At 45.0% G+C, this 26,700-nt stretch overlaps 1 protein-coding gene across 5 annotated transcripts in view; it reads left to right on the forward strand.

Moving 5' to 3' along the window:
- Nucleotides 1-26,700, forward strand: part of lama2 (laminin, alpha 2) — a 607,521-nt gene that overhangs the window by 321,221 nt on the left and 259,600 nt on the right. For all 5 annotated transcript variants that reach the window (XM_038799795.1, XM_038799796.1, XM_038799798.1 and 2 more), the window contains exon 18: nucleotides 5,114-5,200. In XM_038799795.1, the coding sequence (XP_038655723.1) occupies nucleotides 5,114-5,200 (87 nt within the window). The remainder of the gene's footprint in view (nucleotides 1-5,113; nucleotides 5,201-26,700) is intronic.

The raw sequence follows: 26,700 nt of genomic DNA on the forward strand, positions 1-26,700 counted from the left end.
CATCTTGTTCCACATGACCTGCGGTCGGTAGGCCTTATCTGGCAGTTCTTTTGAATAGGAGAGCCACCAGGTGGGCAATGGCTGCTGCTGGGACTGCACCCACCTGAGGCCTAGGATTGTCACTGGATCCCAGGACAAAGGTGACTGGTCATTGGGTTGTGGGTGCAGGGAGGGGTGGGGGGGGGGGAGGAATTCATTAGGAATTTGGGTTCAGAAATGGGATCCAAGATGTAGCAGGCAATTTAGGGGTTAAACAAACTAAGAGAAAAGACTGCTGGCAGCAAAGTCAGAGTGATACACCCGAGTTATCTTGTCTCATTAAAATGTAACCTTGTTAGTGGGAACACACAGGATGCCTAGATCCAGCCAGAATAATCGACTTAAGATCCATTGTCATTTGGGATAGCCTTCCCTGAACAACCATTAGCTCATCTGAGTACCTATTTGTCCATCAATGGAAGGTTAGTTACATATCAAATGGCATAGCTCCGTTCTTTTGTATAAACAAGAGTGGGCAATCAGCAAAGATATCAATAATAGGTCCACGTCTGGAAACTAGAGAACCTTTGTTTGAAGGGCTGGAGGAGCTTAGAGAGAGAGAAAGAGGGGAAATACTGTTTTGAAAGTAAAAGAGAGAAGCCTTTGGAAATCGACCAGAGATATCATGAAAGTTGCCACCGAGACAGGCTTTGGAAAAAGGGTTTCGAACAAATGTCCCTAACAGAAGAAAATTAGCTTCAATTATTGCCTTTTCCATTTTATGTAAGTGGAATGAGAGCTGCATGTTCATGTAAAGTGTTGTTTAATGGGAAATATGGTGTTAAGGTTAAGCAACCGCATGTGTTTTGTTAGTGTTAGAGCTGAAGTAAAAGTTTAAATCTTGTTTTCTTTTCTTTTGTTTTAATAAAGTTTGTTTATAAAATAATCAAACCCTGTTTCTATATTTTGACTTTTGGAACAAATTTTTCTGCACCACAGAAAAGTTATGACATCTGGTTCAGCCTCTTAGCAAATTTAATGACCTCCCTGGTCAATTTTCAAAGCCTTTTCTGTAACTGTTCAAAACAGCATTTCCCCTCTCTTTCTCTCTAAGCCCCACCCAGCCCCTTCAACAAATGTTCTCTGGGGTTTCCAAACTTGAACTATTATCATTATTTTCGCTGATTGCCCACCCCCGTTTAAACAAAAGAACCAAACTATGCCATTTATATGCAACTAACCTTCCATTAACAGACAAATAGGTAATCAGATTGTGTGATGGGACAATGGCTGTTCAAACAATTTTGGCATGAATGACAATGGATCGAAAGTATATCATCCTGCTGAACCGGAGCATCCTGTGTATTCCTACTAACGAAGTTAAGTTTGAATGGGCCAAGGTAACTCAGGTTGTGGGCGTATCCCTCTCAATCTACTGCTAGCACTCTTTCCCTCAGTTTGTTTAACTCCTAAATTGCCTGCTGCATCTTGGACCCCATTTCTGGACAAGTTACTAATATCTCATTATCAGAACAAAATACAAATTGCTTCTGATGAAACATCATCGGCCTGAAATGTTAACTCCCAGCATTTTCTGTTTTCATTTCATAGAATCATAGAATCACTACAGTGCAGAAGGAGCTCATCAGTCTGCACTGACCCTCTGAATGAGCACACTACATAGGTCCAGGCCCCCATAACCCCACCTACATTTTTGGACACCAAGAGGCGATTTAGCATGGCCAATCCATCTCACTTGCACGTCTTTGGACTGGTTACAAATTTTCAGCATTTGCAGTGTTCTACTTTTGTCATAATTCGCTTCCCATTCTCCCCCGGAAATGCCCACCTCCAAGAAGTTCTGCTCTTCGATCGGATTTCATTTGTCTTCTTTTTATTGTTCGCCTTCATTGCATTCCACTCAGCTTCTTTCCCGTGCCTCTATTCAATTCCGGGCTTTCACTTCTGAGAAGCAATAATGGATACTGTCTTTGTAACCTAGCTGAGAATCATAGTTTGATGCAAAATAATTTTTTTCATACAATAGGTTCAGGCAAATATATATATAAATAACAATATCAAGTGCCAGAAAAATATAATTAAACTTTTATCTATTTTGATAATCTCCTAAATTGCCACATAATCTAATTGTGCTGAAGTATTTGAAGATGCAAAATGAGGAAAACTATATAGGCTGGGTATCACACAGCTCCCTGCAGTGTAAATATGGCAACTACTTTTTGGGGAGATTTAAAAAAAAAAAATCTATTTTCCAAAGTGATTAAAACTCTCAGAGGATGCTTTAATGCTTTCTTTGTTGTTGCCTGATTCATTATTCCCTGTCCCCATCTTAATACCATTCACATTCCCAACCTGACAAGCACATAGACAATGAATCACTTATTTAAAAAGTACAGACAGTCTTAATTTTTTAAAAATCTAATTGGTATTGAGTATTGAACAAAGCCTGACAAAGTCAAGACTCATGGCTCCAGTTCCGACATGTACTTGCTGCATTTCATGCAAGAAAAAATAAGTTTCATTCAGTACCCTCTTAAAGAAGCACCTCACAGGATACTCATTTAATTAAAAGCAAAACACGGCGGGCGGATGTTTATATCTGAAATAAAACAGTAAATACTGGAGAAATTCAGCAGATCTGGCAGCATCTGTGGAGAAAGAAATAGAGTCACTGTTTCAAGTCTAATGACCCTTCTAAAGGATACGGATTTATGATTTTGACAGAGTTTTAGACAGTCGTGGGATTTTAATGCCAATGCAGTAGCAAAACTTTCAGAATATAATTTTATAAAGCTGGGCTCAGACCAGTGGTTACCAACCTGTGGGAGTGATCCGTGCAAATACTGTAGGTGGTCTGTGAAAAAAAATATATTACATGTACTTCATGTGTATCATAATCAATGTTACATTATTTGCAATTCTAGAAACACTGAAAGCCCTGATCCCAATTGAGCACACAAGCTCTGCCACTCCCTGAAGTGGGAGTACGATGAGCATGCCATGCACAGCTCTGTAGCGTGTCTTGGGAAGCCCCAGCACTGCCTTTGATCTCTCACCCTTCTATGTATGAGGTATATAAGTCTCCAGACCTGCCTTTAATATCTCACGTCAACCTCTTGGCCTAAACCAGAGAATTACAATTTTTCGATGAGCTCTTTGGTCCCCACATGATTGCTCGCGACAATCTTCTTTACACCCCCCACCCCCCCCGCCCTCCCAATCAACCACCTTCCTATGAGAGTCTGTGCATCCCATCTCTATTTTGCTACCCGACCGCCACCCAGAACCACCTCCTACTATTCCAGAGTCTGTGTGCATCCCTACCTATCATACATTTCGGTTTCTATCCACCCAATCGGTGCCTGTGAACCAGTCTTCCAAATCAGACTCCAGCTTCCCTATCCTCGGTCTCCCCTCTGCTTTCCATCGTCCTCACACCATCCAACCCCACCATGGTCCCTCATGTCTTTGACATCCGCCCCTCCCCCACCCCGATGGCAATGCTGGTCTTTTTTTCGGAGTTCAGCCTCGCCTGAGGCCCGCAGTACACCCTGAGTGCTATCCTCCAGGACTATGGAGGCACCCAGCATAAACAGACCAACCGTACAAGCTGTCAACCCATCACATTGGTATTAGTGAAAAATCAGAGCAGCGCTGTTGAAGGTCGCCTTTGAAAGTTGCACATGCCTTAAAGCCCTGTGCGATATGAGTGTGGGCAGCTCCATGTCACTTATATGAATGAAATTTGGATTGATCTCATTTTTCGCTGGTGCATCACTTAATTGGAAGGGGAAACAATAATTCTGGTGAGTAGCGATTATAATGAGCATTTGTGAAAGGATAACGCATAGAAATGGTGTTTGCGCCATAGATCAGCAGGAAACTCGACCCACCATCAGGTTGCCCTGAAAGTGGTAAGGGGGTAAATTCTGAATTGATTCTCCCCCCCCCCCCCCCCCCCCCCCCCCCCCACCCCCCCTTTCCCAGCAGGATTCCAACTTTTGGCCTCTCTCTGAATTTTCTGCTCCCGCCTGTCACAAAACTCACTGCTGGCAAAACTGGGAAATATCTTTTAACAAAATAAACAATTGTTAATCTTAGTAGTTAATTAAGCTAGAGTTCTGTGATTACAAACACATACAATGGGCTGGATTTTCCACAGCCCTGCGCCCTAATTGCGGGCGGCGCAGGGGCGGAGAATCCACTTTCATACTTCAATCGGTTTGGCGATTCTCTGGGCCCCGAAAACCAGTGTGACCACGGAGTACGCCGCGCTGGCCGGGGGGCCATTGCCAGAGGCCCACCCAGCAATCCTCCGCTCCCGACTGGCCGAGTTCCTGATGCCGTGGAAGTAACCATCTGTTGCCAGTCGGCATGCTGGCATGGCGGCATCAGACTCAGTCTGCGGCTGCCCTGATCAGGGGTGGGGGGGGGGTGCCTTATAGGCGGCCGGGGATTAAATCTGCTCGGTTTCAGGCTCAGGCGCGTGGCTGATTGTGGGGTGGGTCTCTTTTCTCTGTGTGGCTCCGCGGTCCGAGTCAGCCATGGAGCTTAGCACGGTCGCTGGAGGGTGCCGCCATGCGCATGCGCGGACTACGAACAGGAAGTGTGGGAGGCCCATATCTGCCGCAAAAGCTGCGTGTTTCACTCCGGATTCCTGCTCGACCTTTCAGAGCATTGAATTTGTTCAATGTTTTGTCAGGAATTTCTGGAGTTAAACTCCACCGTTTTTACACCGGCATGGGGGCATAGTCTCATTTTGGGAGAATCCAGCCCAATGTATTTCCAAGACCTCAGAGACACAGGAAAGCAGCTGTACATTCCTTTTTTTAATAGTACAGAGTTGTATGTGACAGGGAATTTCAGGCTGAAATGCCATTGAGATGGCGCCATCCTGTTACTATACACAGTGTCGGCTGAAACGTCCAATAGTCATTCCAGAAACTGTTAGTTGGAATTAGATCCCTGTTCTATCTTTGGTGCCGGAAAAGAAAAGCAGTTCATGTCTGTTCCACAGTGATGATTTTAGTAAAGAGTACTTGGCTATGCAGCTAATACAGTTTTTATTGTTTTCTCTTTTTGTGTCTGTGTCTGAACAACATAAACAACATAGTTTTAGTCCAACCTGTCACCTGGATGCTAGAGGAGAGATAATATGTGACCGATGTCCTCCTGGATATGCAGGATCTCGGTGTGACAGGTAAGAAAATTTCCAGTCGTTTAAATTTAATCCCACAAGTACTGGGAGCTTTTAAGAGACTCGCTGGTGGAAGGAAGTTTAAAGGAAAGTTTGTCGCAGAAATGTTGTTTGTGATTTAACGTTTTGCATAGACCAGAAGCAATCTTTCACTTTGCTCACAAACAATATTTGCTTATCTTCACTTTGTTTATAAAGTGTATTTTAAGTAACCAATATCCCAAATTCTGTACTTCGTTTTTCTCAAGTCTTGTAATTGTAATCATTATTTAATTGTAGTAATAGCACATCATTTTCAAAATAATTTGATATGAAATGGCGAACAAGTTGTCTACTGCAAACTGAAAACAAAATCCTTCTTAAAGTATTTTGAAGGCATCTGTCACACAAGTTTGCATTTTACCTGAAAGTGATCAAGTCAAAAGCCAGAAACCACCCTTTATATTTTCAGGGTGATTGAGAACAGCGCATAGATAAACCTGGTTATGTATGGTGTAGAAAATTGAACTTTCAAAGTATTCTTGAATAGAATTACTCAAGATTAACTTTTTGAACACTTCAGTCTGACATGTTAAGAAAATGTAAGGTCAATTCCACTCAAATCTTTTTAAAGGTAGACTTATGCTTTTATAAAACAGTGTGAACATAGGCTGCCCCATGAAGTGTTTCACCAAATAAACAGTCAGGGTTTTCTGCACCTGTCGAAAATTATTGAAGTGAAATGTCAGTGTTTTCAGTTCACTGACTTTTTGATCTCAGTAAAAATAAAATGGGATCCAAAATAGTTAATAATTTGTTGACTTTCGAGCATTTTTTGCACCCCAGAAATGCAAAAACACAGCACAAGCGATTGCAGAACTGGAAAGTTCACACCATATTAGGTGATGATTCATTTAAAGGGTAAGCTTTGATATACTGGTAGTCATGTCAAGGAAACCATGTTATATTGGGAATGTCTGCAAGTTTTACAGTCGGGAGAGGCACCTGTCATTATATGTCACTGTAGCTGAGAGCTATTTCTGTCAGACTCCTCACACTACTCAGTGGGGAGCTACTGTCTGCAGTACACATTATTTTAGAAGCAATGGAGCAATGATGCCACAAATAGGAGCATACAGGTGTCAGCAATAAAGATAAAAACAAAAGAAGCAAATATGAAATAAGCTTAAAAATAATTGAGTTTTTCATGAATATTAAATGTAGCTTGTGTGAAGTGTGATAAGCTAATTGAAACATATTGAGGTCTATTCATAGTTGAATCATATTTTGGTCTGTTATTTGATAGTTACAGATAAACTCCATTTGAGACCAGACTCTGTCCATCCTCCCCTGTTCCAAAATAAGAAAGGACAGTGGTTGCAAAATGGTTTTGGATTCTGATTCTGGTATCTTATATTTTCCTTGAAATGAAGTATATTTAAATTATATTCAAAATAAGTAAAGGGAGGTCTGTTATAGGATGGAGGGCAGAAGAAATTAATTAAAAGATTTCATGGTGTAAAAGCTGCTGGCATTCTATTGGCCCATAATCGGGACCTGCAGATGCCTCGACTATATGTCAATGGGACATTGAAGGGGCTGCCAAAAATAGACATTCAGACGCATAATGCATCATCAGACAGCTAGTGCTAATACATAGCAATGGGAAATCCCTCCCCATGTGGAAAACCATCCCACATTTCCAATTGCAAACCTCAGCATGTTGAGGCCTCTTTGCCCCCAAAAGGATTAGATGGACTCCACGCTGCCCTGATGTTAATTGGCCAGTCACCACGTGATTGTCATCACCAATCAGAATTTTTTTGTTTAGTGATGGCAGCCACTTGAGTGTCTGCTGTCAAGACCCTCACTGTGGGAATTAAATTCAGCCTTTTATATGCAGAAGTGTTTACCAATTTTGTTCCTGAAATGTCAGGCTCTAATTTTAAGACTATGCCCCCTGATCCCAGATTCCCCATCCAGCTGAAATGGTAACCTTCTGTCTACCCTATCCGTTTCCCTCAATATCTTCCATGCTTTGGTCATCCCTTAATATTCTAATTTCCAGACATACATATACTCCTCGTAATTTAACCTTTGGAGTCCAGGTAGCATTCTGCTAAATCCTATTTCCTTCCAGGCCTATTATTTTGTTCATTCATTGCATGTGAGTGTCTCTGGCAACAATATTTTTCTTGCCCGTCTCTAGTTGCCCTTGAGAACGAGGTGGTGAGTTGACATCTTGAATTGCTGCAGTGCATTTGGTGTAGCTACACCCACAGTCCTGTTAGGAAGGAAGTTCCAGGATTTTGACCCGTCAGCTGTGAAGGAGCAACAATGTATTTCTAAGTTTCAAGCTCCTGGGTAGTTCAAAAATGTTGGAAGATTTGAACACATCCCTTTTGTTTGCAGAGAGCAGGTTCTGCATGTGAATGATGTTGTTTCTAGCAAAGCGTAGGCGCAAGCAAATGTGAGCTATTTGAATATGGTCTGTACTGTCCTGTTACAAACAATCAAAGGATCACGCTTTTTGATTTCAGTACCAGTCCAATGCCTAATATTTCGGCTGATGTGGATCCTGGCTAGTTACCCCCATTGCCAATTGGATGCTGATATATTTCCATGCTCGAGGGAACCCTTGACCCCACTCGATTTTGGCTGACCCAAACCACCCATGGCATGAACTTCCTGACCCCAAGATCTGAAATCTGTCATGGTTTCATCCCCAATGTTGCCAGTTTTGAGACATTGTGCCTATATTTTTCTATATTTTTTTCTTAACTTGCCATCAAAGTACTATTAACTCAGCAACTTCAATTTATATTGTAGTACTAACAAAGAAAACATCCCAAGGCATTTTATATAGGCCTAAGGAAAAAATACATGCTTAACCAAAGAACGATTTTAGGATTGGCATCTGAAAGCTTACAGAGATCGGTTTTAAGGAGAGTCTTAAAGGAGTGGAGGAAGGCAGAGGATCGCATGGGTTTGCAGAAATAAAATAATGTTTTAGCAGGAGAAAGGCTGACAAAGCAGACAGTTTTACAAAGGTGCAAGCAGGTTCTTTGTTACATTTGTTGCCCATCCCTCATTATCCTTGAGAAGGTGGTGGTGAGCTGTCACCTTGAACTGCTGCAGTCCTTGTGGCGTAGATGCAACCACAGCGCTGTAAGGGAGTTCCAGGATTTTGACTCAACGAAGGAACAATGATACATTTCCAAGCCAGTATGGTGTGTGACTTGGAAGTAAAGGTGTTTCAATGCTCCTGCTGCCTTTGAGAGGTGCTGCTGAAGAAACCTTGGGGAATTGCGGCAACATATCTTGTAGATGTACACAGTGTAGCTGTGGTGTGGCTACTGATGCAGAGAGCAAATATTTTTAAAATTTTTCTATTAATGGGCAATTTAGCATGACCAATCCAACAACCTGCACATATTTTTGGGTTGTGGGGTGAGATCCATGCAGACATGGGAAGAATGTGCAAACTCCACACGGACAGTGACCTGGGGTCGGGCTGGAACCCAGGTCCTCAGCGCCATGAAGCAGCAGTGCTAATCACTGCATCAACGTGTCACCCTTGGGAGCAAAGGTGGTAGATGGAATGCCCATCAAGCAGACTGCATTATCCCAGATCATGTTGAGCTTTTTGGAATAACTAATCAGTAGAACAAAACGATTCGCTGCTCAATATTTCTTCTGAAAATTAAATATTTTATATGTATCAGTACTTGTTATGCAAGCCACAGCTCTGCACAATTTAGCAAAACACTTCTAAAATGAGAACTAAATATATAATTAGTGATGGAATGTCAGCCTCTAATTACCTATTTCATTATTGATGAAATTAATTGTTAATTTTCATTCAACTAGGGCATGTCTAACCATCTGTGGCTGTGACAATTTACAAATACGTGATGTGACAAATACATGTCATCATGTTGTGTGGGAGCCCCAAACTGTTGCTGAGAGTAATAGTGTTTATTTTGCACTATTTATTTTTGAAAAATGTATGTAATTTGGGCAAATTTGTGTTCATTAAGTTGAGGATATCTTTATAGTTTGTACCTAGTCTGAGCATTATGCCTTTGACAACTGCTGGAGCATGGGTCAGATATAAACCTTGATTTTGTCAGACTGACAAACCCAATGTTAGACTGGATATGGTGCACGGTACACAGTTTGGGAGGACTGGCCTCACCAAATTTGGATGCAAATCCTTCTCCTTTTTTCAATAAGCTCAGTGTGTATGACAAAAAAACACTTCACCAGATCCTGGACTGCTGCTGCTTGACATTGCCTGTCTTTCTTTTGCTAGAGGCTGATGGGAGCAACAACATGGGCAGCTTCATTGAGAGGGAGACAACAAATATGTTCTCATTAAATCGTGAATTGTTAAGAGATATTACCCCAGCGAGTACCGCAAAGGAAGATGTAAAATCTCAGGTGAAAGATTAGAAAAGCTGACAGGTTGAATGCAGTGTTCCAGGTGGACAGTGACATTCCATACAAAGCATGGGCTCCATCTAAATGGTCATTTGTCTCACCAACAGACAAATAATCTGTAAAGCTGTCACACCGCATTTACCCGTTTTTCATAGAATCGTACAGCACAGAACGTCGAGACCAATCAGGTCATTGTGCCAACTTATCAAAGACCTATCCAAACAGTCCCACTCTGCAGCTCTTTTCTTGCAGCCGTGCAATCTATTTCATTTTCAAGTGAAAGTTCCCTTTTCTAAGCTAATGTTAAATCTGCTTCCTACATGTAGTGCGTTCTGGATGATCATCATAGTAAAATTTTAAAAAATAAAATAAAAAATTATCAGCCCCCTGTTTTTTTTTGCCGGTTATGTTAAATCTGTGTCCTTTGGTCATTGACTCTTCTACCAGTGGCAGTGGTAACAGTTACCTCTAAACACTCTTATTAAAACCCCTCTCAATTTAGAACACCTTTATTAATTCTTCCCTTAATCTCCTCTGCTTTAAACTCGACTAATCTCGCTTTCTTCTAACCTATCTATATGAATGAATTATCCTCTTCCCTGGTAAAAATCTGGAAAATCTCTTCACCCTCTCTCATGCCTTGACATCCTTCCTGAAGTGTGGTGTTCAGAATTGAATACAACACTCAAGCTGAAGTCAAACCAAATATTTATAATGGTTTATCATAACTTCCTTTCTTTTGTTCTCTTGACTTACACATAAGGTAAGAAACAGTTTATTTTATGAACAGCCTTCTCAACATGTTCTGGCAGCTAGAAAGATTTGCATACAAGACCCTCCTGCTCTCTCCATGTTCCTGCACCCTACTTAAATTGTTCCATTTGCAGTGCTGTTTGATTCAGCAAAAGCTGCATGACAGAATTGTTTGTTTTGCACACTTTTCTTCTCTTTGGGGAAAAGTGGGAAAATGTTGGAAACTTTTGCAGGCTGATTATCAACCTGTTTGAACTGCGTCATAAGTGCTTCTTTCGAGGTCAACAAGTTGTGGGATATGAACCTAAAGCTTCTGTCTCAGATGGAGGAACCACCTACTGAACCATAACACCCCCTCATGACACAGTTGCAGCACAAGACAAAAATACCTTCCATAATATACTCCTCTGCTCACTTGCAAATCATTACTCACAGAAGAAAACATGCACAACAGTGTGAGAAGGCATAGTGAAGGAAAGCCTTTCAGACACAGGGATGCTGCCTGATGCACTTGGACACTTCTTAAACCTCTGATTAAATATGATTTTCTTTTTGACTTTGGCAGCCTTTAACGATTGTGGGAGAACCAGGACAGGTGATGCGCAGGTGCAATTTGAGGAATTTCCCATTTTGACTGCGAATTTGACAAGGGCAGGTTTAGCATTTCACCTGCATTCTCCAAGCACTGCACCTTGCTCAAACATCTGGAGAATATAGTTACTGTGCTTTTGGACATGATACCAGATGGCAAGCACAAAACTCCAGTGCATGCTTATTCCTTGGGATGTTATCCTTCTACAATTGATTCTCTTTTAATGCACATGGCCCTGTGTGAACAGTCCAGGAATGTTTCATTTTCCCAACCTTGTTCACCGCAGCTTATTTTGTTTAGCAATACTTGTAAATAATGAAGAAACGTGTTGAAAAGTAAACTAAAGGCTTTAATAGCATGGCTGTAATGACACCCTGGGATAGTGCATGGTCAATTCCAGCCCCACTTGAGCTTGCCCAATAATGACAATCACTGGGTTTGTAAATATAAACACAATTACTTTATATTAATAACAAGAACTGCAATGAAATATGCAGCAAATACAACTGGTTAACTGTTATCTAATTCCTAATTCACCACTTTAACTTACCACCCCCCCCCCCCCCCCCCACCACCACCACCACCCTTTATACATGCATACACACATGACAGACAAGTACAGAGAGGAAGAAAGGGGTAAACATTCAAAGCAAAAGGGAAAAAGAGTCTTTGTTTCAGATGGTTCTTTCCAGCACCTTACTCCTCTTCACACTCTACTTTCAGTCTGAGGCTTTACTCGTTCAGGCCTCTGTGGTTTCAGAAATTATAGCACTCACAGCCTTTTTGGAGAGAGAGACTGAGGGTGTCCCGGTCTTTGTTTGGAGCTGTAATGGTTTTGCTGTAGATTCATTCATTCAGGTTCCCTGCAGCTTCAGAAATACAGCACTCACAGCTTTTCTGTAGCAATCACAGTGGTGGGGGGGGGGGGGGGGGAGAAGGGAGAATGTCCTTGTCCCCGTGCTTAGAACATAGAACAGTACAGCACAGAACAGGCCCTTCGGCCCTCAATGTTGTGCCGAGCAATGATCACCCTACTCAAACCCTCGTATCCACCCTATACCCGTAACCCAACAACCCCACCCCCCCCCTTAACCTTACTTTTTAGGACACTACGGGCAATTTAGCATGGCTAAACCGCACATCTTTGGACTGTGGGAGGAAACCGGAGCACCCGGAGGAAACCCACGCACACACGGGGAGGACGTGCAGACTCCGCACAGACAGTGACCCAGCCGGGAACCGAACCTGGGACCCTGGAGCTGTGAAGCATTTATGCTAACCACCATGCTACCGTGCTTCTAGGAGTCAAACTGAGCTCAGTGGGACTCTGCGAACCATTCTACTGGGACAGGATCCAATCACCATCTGTCACCATTGGGCACAGAACAGCCTTTTGGGCCAATTCATTGGCCCCCATCCAATCAATCAAACTGAGTCCCACCCCATTTCTCTCTCTGGTAATGAAAAATATGAAGCTCCTGTTCAAGCTAGAAGAGAGTAGCAGAGCAACCTCTCTGCTGTAGCTCTGTCCTAGTTTTGCAGTTATTTCTACAAGGAACTGTTAACTTGGTTGGGATTGGGTAGGCCTTAAAGCATTAATGTCTGGGGCAGCACGGTGGCACAGTGGTTAGCATTGCTGCCTAAGGCGCTGAGGACCTGGGTTCGAATCTCGGCCCTGGGTCACTGTCCGTGAGGAGTTTGCACATTCTCCCCGTGTCTGCGTGGGGGTTTCGCCCCCACAACCCAAAGATGTGCAGGTTAGGTGGATTGGCCACGCTAAATTGCCCCTTAATTGGAAAAAATAATTGGGTACTCTAAATTTATTTTAAAAAAAGCATTAATGTCTATCAGAAATAAAAACAGAACAACTAGAAAACACTCAGGAGATCAAGCGGCATCTATGCAAAGAAGCAATTCCTTTTTATTAATTGGATGTGGGCATCACTGGCTAGGTCAGCATTTATTGCTCATCCCTAATTTTTCTTGAGAAGACGACGGTGAGAAGCTTTCTTGAACCTCTGCAGTCCATGTGGTGTAGGCATACCCACAGTCTGTTACAAAGGAGATACCAAGATTTTGACCCAGTGGCAGTGAAGGAACTACAATATATTTCCAGGTCAGGATGGTGAGTGCATGGAGAGAAACTTCCAGGTGGTGGTGTTCACATTTATCCGTTTTCCTTCTAAATGGTAGCAGTTGTGGGTTTGGGAAGCGGTGTCTAAGGACCTTGGGTGAGTTCCTGTAGTGCAACCTGTAGACGATATACAGGCTGCCACTGTGCACTGGTGGTTCATGGAGTGAGTGTTTGTGCATCTTTAAAAATTAATTAATGAGATCTGGGAATCACCGGCAGGACAGCATTTATTACCCATCACCAGCTGCCCTGAACTGCGTGATCATTTCAGAAGGCATTCAAGAGTCAACCATATTGCTGTGGATCTCGAGTCACATGTAGGCCAGACCAGGTGAGGATGACACATTTCCTTCCCTAAAGGACATTAGTGAACCAGATGGCTTTTGACAACAATCGACAATGTACACCTAAATACCCCGACGTAGTGTCAAAAAACAAGACCCAGAAGTTAAGAAGCTTGGGGCAAGATCAAAATATGTGCGTATGATTTGCCGGTCCTCTTGAGCATCGCTCATACCTATCCTCCACCCCGGAGAAGAACCCACTCTTATAAGCCCTGGTGAGGTATACCCTGTGCACCACCTTGAGCTGGATCAGGCTTAGCCTAGCACATGAGGTGAGGCTGACCCTGTGAAGAGCCTCACTCCACTCTCCCCGTCACAAACAAAACCCTTTGCACCCCCCCCCCCCCCCCCCCCATTTCCCCTTCTCGCACCGAAGCCTGGTTCATCAACAAAATCTGCCCATAATATCCAAAATCTTACCCTGTCCCAACCCAGCCAAGGACAAGAATCTGATCAAGAGCGATGGTGACGGTGCCTGGGGAAATGAAGAAAGCTCCTTAAGTTAAAAGTTGCGAACCTGAAAACGTTTCCTCTCGGGAGCTGGAACTTCTCTAAAAACTTGTCTCGACCAGTGAACCTACCATCAAGAAACATGCCCCTAAACTTCTCCACACACTATCTCTCTCCCACGCTCTAAATGATGAATCCAATCCAGATGTCACAAACCTATAGCTCCTGAAAACAGAGGCAACATAGGCATGGAGCCTATTTTAAAATGCTGCCTAAACTGGTTCCAAGTCCTCAATGTGGCTCACCACCAGGCTCAATGTCAACCTAGCAGGGGAAAATGGGAGTGGGGCAGTAACCAGGGCCCTCAGGTGACCCTATGCGCGAAACCCCCTCCATCCGCACCTTATAAATATTTGCTGCCCAATAGTAACATAAGAAGTTAGTTGGTGCCAACACCCCCGACTGCCTTTCCCTCTGCAGATACGTCCTTTGCACCTGTGGGGTTTTACCAGCCCGAACAAAGTAGATATCAATTTATTGAGGCTGCAAAAGAAAGCTTTGGGAAGAAAGATTGGGAGACACTGGAAAAAAAACAGAAACCTCAGAAAATATTGATCGTCACTGTCTGTACTAAGGTCGGAGGGAGGGCGTCCCACCTTTTGCAAGTCGGCCTTCAACCCATTCATGAGGCTAGCAAAGTTACATTTATGGAGCGAAGGCCAATAATGGGCCATCCGGATTCCCAGAAAACAGAAGCTTGTCCGGGCCTAGAAAAACAGCAACCACCCCAGATCAGCTCCCTCCCTCTGAGATTCACTGGAAAATATTCACTTTTGCCCAGATTCAGCTCATACCCTGACAAAGGAGCCCGAACTCCTGAACAGCTTCATTCTCTTCTGCACATTCGAGAGTGGGTCTGTGATATACATAGATACATAGAAGATAGGAGCAGGAGGAGGCCTTTTGGCCCTTCGAGCCTGCTCCACCATTCATCATGATCATGGCTGATCATCCAACTCAGTAGCCTGATCCTGCTTTCTCCCCATAATCTTTGATCCCATTCTCCCCAAGTGCTATATCCAGCCGCCTCTTGAATATATTCAATGTTTTAGCATCAACTACTTCCTGTGGTAATGAATTCCACAGGCAAATATAACAACAAATCATCCACATATAAGGACACAAATTGCTCCCTCCCCACATGCTCTATCCCCTCCATCTGGTGGACAAACTCAATGCAATAGTCAGTGGCTCAATTGCGAAGACAGACAAAAGCAGGGACAGTAGTCACCCCTGCCTTGTACTCCTATTCAGTTGAAAATAGCCCAAGCTCAGAGCATTAATCCACACACTTGCAGTAGGGACCCTTTACAAAAGCCTAATTCATGATATGAAGTTTGGCCCAAAGCCAAACCTTCCAAGGATTTCAAAGAGGTACCCCACTCAACCCTATCAAAAGCTTTCTCAGTATCCATCAAAATAATCACCTCTGGTGACTGCCTGCCCTGCTTCTTAACTTCATCCATCAAGAAGCTCACTAACTGTCATAACTCGCAAGGTACTTACGAAGTGGCAATGATTAACTGCCCGTGAGCCTCACTGAATAAGAGTTCCCCCGCCAAAGGGGGCAGGATCACTAATCCATGTTTAGCTAAACTCCTGTAAAGTCGGCCAGTGGTGGCACGGTGATGCAGTGGTTAGCACTGCTACCTTACAGAACTGCGGATCCTGGTTCGATCCCGGCCTCGGATTAGTGTCTTGTGACCCTGGTTTTCCCCCACAACCCAAAGATGTGCAAAGTAGGTGAATTGGCAAAGCTAAATTGCCCCTTAACAGAAATAAAAAGAATTGGGTATTCTAAATATATATATTTTTTAATTTTAAAATAAAGTTGGCCTGTTTGGGCACCGACAAAAAAGAAGAGACCTGGCTGGGATATTTCACACCTTGTAAATAGTAACTTATTGTCATAAACTTTATTTCTTCATGCAACTCCCTTTGTGGTCTATTAAAATGATGATTTTCTGTCGATGCTGCAACTCTGCTGGCCAAGCCACCTCACTTACGGCTGGATACAAGTCGGACTCTTTACTGCTGCTTTTCGGAAAATTAGATGTGATTGACGCCAGCGTGGAGGACTGGACTCAGCATTTGGAAAGAATGCACTAATTTTTCATGGCTAATAGTATCATGGAGAATGGTTGGCAGACAGACATTTTTTTAACTACCTGTGGCGCACATACCAACGGTGTGGTATGGAGCCTCACCTATCCTGCGGCGCTTGATATTCATACTTTCAAGCAACTAGTGACACTACCGGGGCAACATTTTAACCCAGCACGATCAGCCCAGGTAAGGCAGATGAACGTAGAGCCTGGATTACTTGGAACTATAATGTTGTTGCCATTCCAGAGACTTGGTTGAGGGAGGATTGGCAGTTAAAAGTTCCAGGATTTTGATGTCTCAGGCGGGATAGAGAGGGTTGTAAAAGGGGTGAGGAGTTGCACTGCTGGTTATGGAGAGTATCACAATGATACTGTGGGAGGACACGGTTGACATATGGTTGGGAACCTGGTGTGGCGGCTGCCGGCAGTGTCCAGCGCTGCCATACGCGGTCTAGATCCGTGCCGCTGGCCAGGGGTGGGGGCATCCACGGGGGCTGGGGGGAGTTGCCTGTGGGCTTGCATTTTGTGGGTCTGGTCCACGCTCGGGCGGTGCCATGTATGGCGCAAGTGTTGCAGGTCGTCGCCGTGCACATGCACAGTCAGGGACCCGGCCATTCTCCGGCCGTTTTCGGCATGGGAGTCGGGAGTTTCACCCGGACCACTGCTAACTCCTCACCGGTCCTACAATATTTGAGGGTTCAGCGCCGATTTTGACGTTGTAAAGCGCCCACAAATTCTCCATTTGAACCGGCACTTAGCCGCTGAAATGGAGAATCCAGCCCAAGAGTTGTCCTCGGGTGAAGGTGCTAAATTGGGGGAAGGCTAAGTGTAACAATATTTGGCAGGAACTGAAGAATCTAGATTGGGGGATGATGGTGGAGGATAAATCAACATCTGGCATGTGGGAGGCTTTCAAATGTCAGTCGATAGGAATTCAGGACCGGCATGTTCCTGTGAGGGAGAAGGATAAGTATGGCAAGTTTTGGGAACCTTGGCTAACGAGGGATATTGTGAGTCTGGTCCATAAAAAAGGAAGCATTTGTAAGGGTTAGAAGGCTGGGAACAGTCAAAGCCTGTGAAGAATATAAGGAAAGTAGGAAGGAACTTAAGTAAGGCGTCAGGAGGGCTAAAAGGGATCATTAAAAGTCATTGGCAAACAGGATTAAGGAAAATTCCAAGGGGTTTTGCACATATATAAAGAGCAAGAGGGTAGCCAGGGAAAGGGTTAGCACAATCAAGGACAGGGGAGGGAATCTATGTTTGGAACCAGAGGAAATGAGCAAGGTACTGAATGAATACTTTGCATTAGTATTCACCGAAGAGAAGGATTTCATGGACGATGAGTCTGGGGAAGGGTTTGTAGATAGTCTAGGTCACATTGAGATCAAAAAGGAGGTGATGTTGGCGTCTTGAAAAACAGTAAGGTAAATAAGTGCCCAAGGCCTGATGGGATCTATTCCAGAATACTGAGGGATGCAAGGGAGGAAAGTGCTGGGGCCTTGACAGAAATCTTTGTATCCTCATTGGCTACATGTAACACCCCAGAGGTCTGGAGAATAGCTTATGTTGTTTCTTTGTTTAAGAAGGGTAGCAAGGATATTCCAGGGAATTACAGGCCGGTGAGCCTTACGTCGGTGTTAGGGAAATTATTGTAGAGGATACTTCGAGAGGATTTACTCCCATTTGGAAGCGAATGAAGAGGTAGCATGGTTTAGTGACGGGGAGGTTGTGTCTCACTATCTTGATCGAGTTTTTAGAGGAAGTAACAAAGATGATTGATGAACGAAAGGCAGTGGATGTTGTCTACTTGGAGACTTCAGTAAGATATTTGACAAGGTCCCTCATGGCAGACTGGTACAGAAGGTGAAGTCTCACGGGATCAGAGGTGAGTTACCAAGATGGTTACTGAACTGGCTCGGTCATAGAAGACAGAGGGTAGCAGTGGAAGGGTGCCTTTCTGAATAGAGGGCTGTGACTAGTGGTGTTCCACAGGGATCAGTGCTGGGACCTTTGCTGTTTGTTGTATACAATGATTTAGAGGAAAATGTAACCGGTCTGATTAGTAAGTTTGCAGATGACACAAAGGTTGATGGAATTGTGGATAGTGACGATGACTGTCAGATACAGCAGGATATAGATCGGTTAGATACTTTGATGAGGGTGAAGAGAAGGCAGATGGACTTTAATCCTGACGAATGAGAGGTAATGCATTTTGGAAGGCCTAATACAGGTGGGAAATATACAGTAAATGGCAGAACCCTTAACAGTATTGACAGGCAGAGGGATCTGGATGTACAGGTTCACAGGTCACTGAAAGTGACAATGCAGGTGGAGAAGGTAGTCAAGACCGCATGCTTGCCTTCATCGGCTAGGGCATTGAGTATTAAAATTGGCAAGTCGTGCTGAAGCTGTACAGAACCTTAGTTAGGCCAGACTTGGAATATAGTGTTCAATTCTGGTCGCCGCACTACCAGAGGGAGTGTTGAGGCTTCGAAGAAGGTACAGAAGAGGTTTACCAGAAAGTTGCTTGGTATGAAGGGCATTAGCTATGAGGAGAGGTTGGATAAACTCGATTTGTTCTCACTGGAACGAAGGAGGTTGAGGGGCGACCTAATAGAAGTCTACAAAATTATGAGGGGCATGGACAGAGTGGATAGTCAGAAGCTTTTTCCCAGGGTGGAAGAGTCAATTACTTGGAGGCATAGGTTTAAGGTGCGAGGGGCAAAGTTTAGTGGAGATATGCGAGGGAAGTGTTTTAGACAGTGGGTAATGGGTGCCTGGAACTCGCTGCTGGGAGAGATGGTGAAAGCAAATATGATAGTGACCGTTAAGGAGCATCTTGACAAATCCATGAATAGCATGGGATTAGAGGGATATGGGCCCCAGATGTCTGGAAGGTTTTAGGTTTGATGGGCACCATGGTGAACGCAGGCTTGGAGGACTGAACGGCCTATTCCTGTGCTTTGCTTTGCTTTGTTCTTTGAGTCCATCACCGGGTTTTTTTGAGATTACAAAAGATAGCCAAATTCTAAAAATATGGTATGTCCTTGTCAGAACTGCTGCGCGACCGCTTGGCCTGCGGCGTCAATAATCTGGCCACTCAAAAAAATTGTTGGCCCAACCATCCTTAAGCCTGCAGCAAGCTGTGCAAATTTCCCTATAACGGAAAATTGCCGAACGAGGTGTGCAGTAAATCCAAGGAATGGAAGTGAACACCTTCGGGCATGCCCCCTTTCAGCGATTGATTTCCATTCAAGGGCGGTACCCTGCCCTGGGCCGCGCACCATGCAGGCCTGGTCCGTTGGTTGAAGACCGGGTTGTTGTAATGGGATACCTCCACTGAATCTGCAGAGGGTGAACCAGACTTATGGCATAGGTCCTGACGTGAGCGCAAGCCACAGGCCGGTCAGAGGTCCTGGTGTCTGGCAGACGTAGATGCCTATCGAGGGCCAGTACTTTCCATCTGGATGAACCAGAGGAAGAGGATTGATTACAGCTCAATTAGGTGTCGGCACCTTGGGTTGCGCCCATCAAAATTGCTGTGTAGGTGAACGGATACCTCCTGGATATGGAGTTTGATACTGGCCTGTAATTTCCATTATAGGGAGCCAGACCTTCAACTACATTAAGAAATGGGACATTTGGATTTTAGAGACACTGAGGCCCGATTAGTCACTTAGACCGGCCAGCTGCTGGACATTGCAGGGATCACCTTGACTCCAGCGGTTTATGGACCGCAGTCAGTGCGCCTCCCACTAATTGTAGTGAAAGGGTATGGCCCGAGCTGGATTCTTCGGACTTTGGTGTGGAGGGGTGTCATAACCCACATGGGACTTACAAATTGGCAATGACTAAACTTCCCATGAGCTTCACTGAATACGTGCTCCTCCTTTAAGGGGGGCAGGGAACCCTAAACTATGTATAGACAAATGCCTGTTTAAAGTCGGCCAGTTTGGGTACCGACAGAAAAGGAAAAACCCGGGTGGGGTCTTTCATACCTTGGAAATAGTAGTTATTGTATTAAAACTTTATTGTAATAAAACTTTATTTCTTTATGCAACTCGGTGTGGACTCCCTTCGTGGTCGACTAAACTAACGTCTCCGACAACCACAGAGAAGCCTCTGCCATGCTCCCCCTCCACTGAGGCTCGAATCGCCTCTGAGTCTGACAATGATCCCTTGCCCGCCCGACCTTTGCCTTGCTAGAGATTACTTTTATGAGGGGACCCTATCCCATGAAACTAAACAGATTTCCCCCAAAAGGTCGTCCATCAATCGGGCAAAATAGCAGGAATCAAAGTACCCTGGCGGGAGCCACTGCATGTACAACTCCTCACCACATAGCTCAATGCCCTGGCCGATGAAGGATTACCCTGGGCCTCTGTCCAGTGACAATACACTGGGCCACATTGAATGTCAAGGAGTAATGGTTCAATTCTCTCTTGTTGGACATACTAATTGCCTCGCACTTGTGAAGCGCGAATGTTACTTGCCACTTTGCTTCCCAAGCCTGGATATTGTTTGACCTGTGTGTTTCCAGAATTTTCTGTTTTTAATTCAGATTTCTAGCATCGTTCTGCTGTAGTATTTTGCTTCTATTTTAATTCACATCAGAACTATATTGGATTCAAATATTCCATCATTTTGATACAAAAGGACATGACAAAAGCTCAAGGAGGAATATGTGAGCATGAGATTGATTAATTGCTACAAATTAATGTTATACAGTCACATCTACTGGGATCTAGTTTGAGACATTCCACTTTTGTTTCAGTTAACACTTTAATAACCAGAAAAGAGATGCCTCTCTTTCCGTTGAAGAAGCTCTTTTGCTCTTACTCCTCTCATGTCCGATGGAGGCTGCATTTCCACTTGAGTTAACTACTTAATTTTCCAGTTGCGCTGATTGCTGAGGAGATGCAGGAATTTGTATGATATTCAGTACAAGAATGTAGGGAAGTTTGAACTGAGAAAAAATGGTTCACCATTGACTCAGTTCCTTTTAACTAATTCATGCACGGCCACAAATCAAATTTTCTGATCCATATACTGTCAATTATATAAAAGATGTAACTGTTACTTCTCATGGTCAGAAAAACGGCCATTGATCGCCTCAAATGTTCTTTTTTTTGACATCTCCCAAGTAGTTGATTATGCATTATAAAGGAAGAAAAGATAGTGGGCTGGATTCTCCACAGCCACGCACCGAAATCACGTTTGGCGCGGAGGGGTCGGAGAATCAACTTTCATGCAAAAATTGAGCCCAGTGCCGGTCCAGTGATTCTCCGGGACCCGAGAATCGCCGTGTTTGTGGAGTACTCCACTTGGCTGGGGGGCCATTGCCAGAGGCCTATCGAGCAATTCTCTGCACCCAGCCAGCTGAGTTCCCGACGGCGTGGTTCTAACCACCTATTGCCATTCTGGAACCTCGCGTGGCGGCTGCGGACTCAGTATGTGGGTCCTGGTGAGGGTGGGGGGATCGGGCTCCAGGCCCGGGGGGGGGGGCATATGGCGGCCAGGGGACAGATCGGGCTGGACGGATCTTCGGGCGCGCAGCCGATCGGGGGGGGCCTACATTTTGGAGCTTGCGGTCTGAGTTCGCCATAGTGCTCGGCGTGGCCACTGGAGGCCGCCGCTGTGCGCATGCGCGAACTTCAGACCGGATGTAGGGGGGGCCCGTATCCACAGCTAAAGCTCTGTGAATCACTCAGGGTCCCTGCTAGCCCCCTGCAGGTGAGTGAATCAACTAATCTTTTTTATTGGAAACCGGGGAGTGAAACGCCAGTGTTTTAACGCCGGCGTGGGGACATAGTTCCATTTTGGAAGAATCCAGCCCAGTTAGTCCAGCTTTGGAAAGTGAAAAATAGACTGAAATCATGGGTAAATCTATATTTATTGAATGGTCTGTATGCCTTGCTGGACGTCATTATTTAGAGGGGACATTAACCGGGTTACAATGCCACAAAATTAGGTTGTGTAGCACATGGATTTTCGCGTTCAGCTGCCTGAGGGAGGTTGGTCAGCCCCAGCTGTTGTCGTCATACAGGCTGCTCCCAGGTCTTTCATTGTCCAGATGGCTGATGGCTCCATCATACGGCACAACAGGTGGGTGCTGCGTAAAGTTCCCTACCCATCACCCGACCGCACTTCTCCTCATGTCATGAAGCCTCCTCCGGACGTCTTGCACCACCAGGCCACCAATCTGGTAACGATCCCACCTGTCCACAAGGCCACCGAGATGGCAGCCATCCCGCCTGTCCAGGTGCCGTTGTCCCCCCTTCCACCTCTGCGGCAGTCGACAAGAATTCGTCGCCCATCACAAAGACTGAATCTATAGACTTAAATCTTGGAAATTTTGTTCAGTTTGCTCTGTATCTGCACGATAGACACCTTCTCATGTACATATGTTCATTCATTCCCCACTTGTACATAGTTATGCATGCATATACAGCCACGTTCCAAAATTTATTTTAAAAGGGTGAGAAGTCATAATATCCACTCATGTATCTCATGAGATGCAGACAGGCAGTGATTGACACACAGGATAACCAATGAACACACACAAGTGCTGGCTCAATAGCAAACTGGCATATGTGCTGTGCTGGTGCCAGCTGTGCTGGAGTCCATTTTGGTATAGATTGGAAGTAAACAGAGTATGCAGCTTGTGATTCTGATTTGTTGCCTGTGATGCATTTTTTTTAACCTTTAATGGTCCAATTAACACCCTATTCTTAACCTTGCACAGCTGAACACGAGTTCAGCAGCTGGAACGACACTTCACCAGTGTTATTTACAGTGATTATTTAAAGCAGAACACTTCCCTAGGCCTAACCATCTTTAGTGCTTCATCAGTGACCTTCCTTCCATCATAAGGTCAGAAGTGGGGATGCTTGCTGATAATTGTGCAGTGTTCAACACCACTCGTAGTCTGTGTCCAAATGCAACAAGACCTGAACAACATACAGGTTTGGGCTGACAAGTGCAATCAATATTGGCAAGTTCCGGGCAATGGTCATCTCCAAAAAGGGAGAATGGAACAATCATCCCTTGATATTCTATAGCATCACCATTGTTCAATTGCCCCACCATTAGCATTCTGGGGGCTACCACTGACCAAAAACTGAACTGGACTAGCCACATAAATACTATGGCTACAAGAGCAGGTCAGAAGGGTAGGAATCCTTTGGCGAGTAACTCACCTTATGTGTCCCCAAAGCTTGTCCACCATCTACAAGGGACAAGTCAGAAGTGTGATGCAATACTCTCCACTTGCCTCGATGAGTGCAACTCCAAGAATACTCAGGAAGCTTTACGCAATCGCTTCATTGACGCCCCATCCGCCACCTTTATTCATTCCTTCCACAACTGACGCACAATGGCATCTACAATATGCCCTGCAGGAACTCATCAAGGTTCATTGGATAGCACCTTCCAAACACAAGACCACTACCATATCGAGGGGCAAGGGCAGTAAACATGTGGGAACACCATTAGCTGGAAGTTCCATTCCAAGTCATCCTGACTTGGAAATATATCGCTATTTCTTCATTGTTATTGGGTCAAAATCCTGGAACTCCCTCCAGACCAGCACTGTGGGTGTAGCTACATCACATGGACTGCAGTGGTTCAAGAAGGCAGCTCACCACAACCTTCTCAAGAGCAATAATGGATGGGCAATAAATATTGGCCTAGCCAGTGATGCTTGATGTGTTATCTGTGTTGGCCTAACACGACTGCAACTGGGTGCAGTAAAACAAGAAACAGGCTTTCAACACAGGAGATGGCCCAACACTGTATTATTGAACCTGCTGATTGCTGTACATAATCTGCTGTTGATTGACACTCTATTATCCTAACTGATAACCTCCAACTGGCTTGACCAGACCAGCTCTCTACCACATGGTGATGATGCTCATTAGCCTGTGCACTGTGACTATCTCTCTAGCCTGTGAGAGAGAGAGAGCCTTAATGCCCTGTAGGCTTTATAGTGGTGGTGGCCTGTCTGGTGATTGGTTGTTCTGTGTTGTGTGTGTTCATTGGTTATTCTGTGTGTCAATCACTGCCTGTCCGCATCTCATGATATACACGAGTGGATATTATGACTTCTCACCCTTTTAAAATAAATTTTGGAACGTGGCTGTATATGCATGCATAACTATGTACAAGTGGGGAATGAATGAACATATGTACATGGGAAGGTGTCTATCATGCAGATACAGAGCAGACTGAACAAAATTTCCAAGATTTAAGTCTATAGATTCAGTCTTTGTGATGGGCGACGAATTCTTGTCGATCGCCGCAGAGGTGGAGGAGGGGACTGACACCTGGACAGGCGGGATGGCTGCCATCTCGGTGGCCTTGTGGACAGGTGGGATCGCTGCCAGATCTGTGGCCTCATGATGCAAGACGTCCGGAGGAGGCATGGTGACATGCGGAGAAGTGTGGTCGGGTGATGGGTAGGGAACTTTACGCAGCACCCACCTGTTGTGCCGTAACATGGAGCCATCAGCCATCTGGACAATGAAAGACCTGGGAGCAGCCTGTATGACGACAACAGCTGGGGCTGACCAACCTCCCTCAGGCAGCTGAACGCGAGCAACATCGTCTGGAGCCAGCGCAGGCAGATCCGTAGCATGAGCATCATACGTGATCTTTTGCTGGTCCCTGGATCGCTGCACCTTCTGCAGCACCGTGAGGTGGTCAAGGTCTGGAACCTGGATGCCTGGAACAGTCGTCCTCAGGTTGCGTTCATGAGCAACTGCGCCGGAGACAAACGAGTTGACAGAGGGGTTGCCTTTATGCCAGGTTGAAATCTGAGGCTGAGTCTGCAGCCTTGCACAGCAACTGCTTGGCAATATGGACCCCCTTGTCGGCCTTCCCGTTTGATTCCGGGTAATGGGGACTGGATGTGCTTTGACTAAAGTGGTAGGATCATGCAACGTCGGACCACTCTTAGCTGTAGAAACATGGACCATTGTCTCTCGTTACCATGAGTCGTATCCCATGCCTGGCAAACGTCTCTTTGCAGGCTTTGATGATGGACTTGGACGTGAGGTCCGACAGCTTCACCACTTCCCGGTAGCTGGAGAAGTAGTCGACCAGGAGCACGTAATCACGCCCATTGACGTGAAAGAGGTCTATCCCCACCTTGGACCACGGATAGGTCACGATCTCGTGCTGTTGCAGCATTTCCTTGGGCTGAGCTGGTTGAAACTTCTGGCATGTTGTGCAGTTGAGGACTGTGTTGGCAATGTTCTGGCTGATGCCAGGCCAGTAAACTGCCTGCCGAGCTCTGCGTCGACATTTCTCGACCCCCAGGTGACCCTCATGAATCTGTCTGAGCACCATGTTTTGCATGCTTTGGGGAATGACAATTCTATCTAGTTTAAGAAGGATCCCCTCAACAACCGTCAGCTCGTCCTTAACGTTGAAGAACTGGAGGCACTGCCCCTTTTGCCAGCCATGGGCGAGGTGCTTCATCACGCGCTGCAGTAGGGGATCTTTGGCAGTTTCTTCACGTATTTGTATAACTCGTTCATCAGTGGCTGGGAGGTTGCTGGCACACAACTGCATCTGTGCTTCAATGTGGCAAATTAAGTCGCCCTGTTCACACGGCGTGGTGACGGATCGGGATAGGGCATCCGCGACGATCAGCTCCTTACCCGGTGTGTAGACGAGTTCAAAGTCATATCGGTGGAGACAAAGAAGAATTTGCTGCAGCCTAGGTGGCATGTCATTCAAATCCTTTTGGATTATATGGACTAAGGGCCTGTGGTCTGTTTCCACCGTGAACCTTAGCAGGCCGTATACGTAGTCATGAAACTTGACTATTCCTGTCAGGAGATCCAAGCACTCCTTTTCGATCTGGGCATACTGTTGTTCGGTTGGAGTCATGGCCCTGGAGGAGCACCACCCCAATGCTGTCCTGGCTTGCATCTGTGGATATCTTGGTTGGGTCAAAGAATGCTAGTACTGGGGATGTGGTGAGCTTTGCCTTCAGCTCAAGCCACTCCGCTTGATGTGCGGGAAGCCAATGGAACACTGTCGACTTTTTTCCGACTATCTCCCTAGCCATGTCCTGTGAGAGAGGAGAGCCTTAATGCCCTGTGAGCTTTATAGTGGTGGTGTCCTGTCTGGTGATTGGTTGTTCTGTGTCGTGTGTGTTCATTGGTTATCCTGTGTGTCAATCATTGCCTTTCTGCATCTCATGATATACATGAGTGGATGTTATGACAATGCCCACATCCCATGGATGAATAAAGAAACAATTGCTAATTATCTCCAGGTTAGATGCTGAATCATTTCTACTGACTGCTGGTGTATTTTGAGGTCTGTGTTAATATTTAAATTTGCATAAGCCATCATTGAATGGTGAAGCTCCTGGTGAAGACCTTGTTCTGACTACAAAAGCTCTGTTCATGAGTCGAGGGTGGATTGGTTTCTATCCCCCTTGGCTTGCAGTATGACAGGAAGAATGAACAAATGTGACACAAAGGATGATAAGCTGCTCGAGAAGAGAACAGTAGCAAGAGGGCTCTCAGCAGGAGATCCTATCAACCAAGAGTGTGATTTCTCCTATCTTAGTCACAGCAAGGATCGGTGTGCATACAATGCCTCCATTCACCAAGGAGGTGCTCTGTCAC

The sequence above is a fragment of the Scyliorhinus canicula genome, chromosome 6 (genome assembly GCF_902713615.1).
Source record: "Scyliorhinus canicula chromosome 6, sScyCan1.1, whole genome shotgun sequence".
Lineage (NCBI taxonomy): Eukaryota > Metazoa > Chordata > Chondrichthyes > Carcharhiniformes > Scyliorhinidae > Scyliorhinus > Scyliorhinus canicula.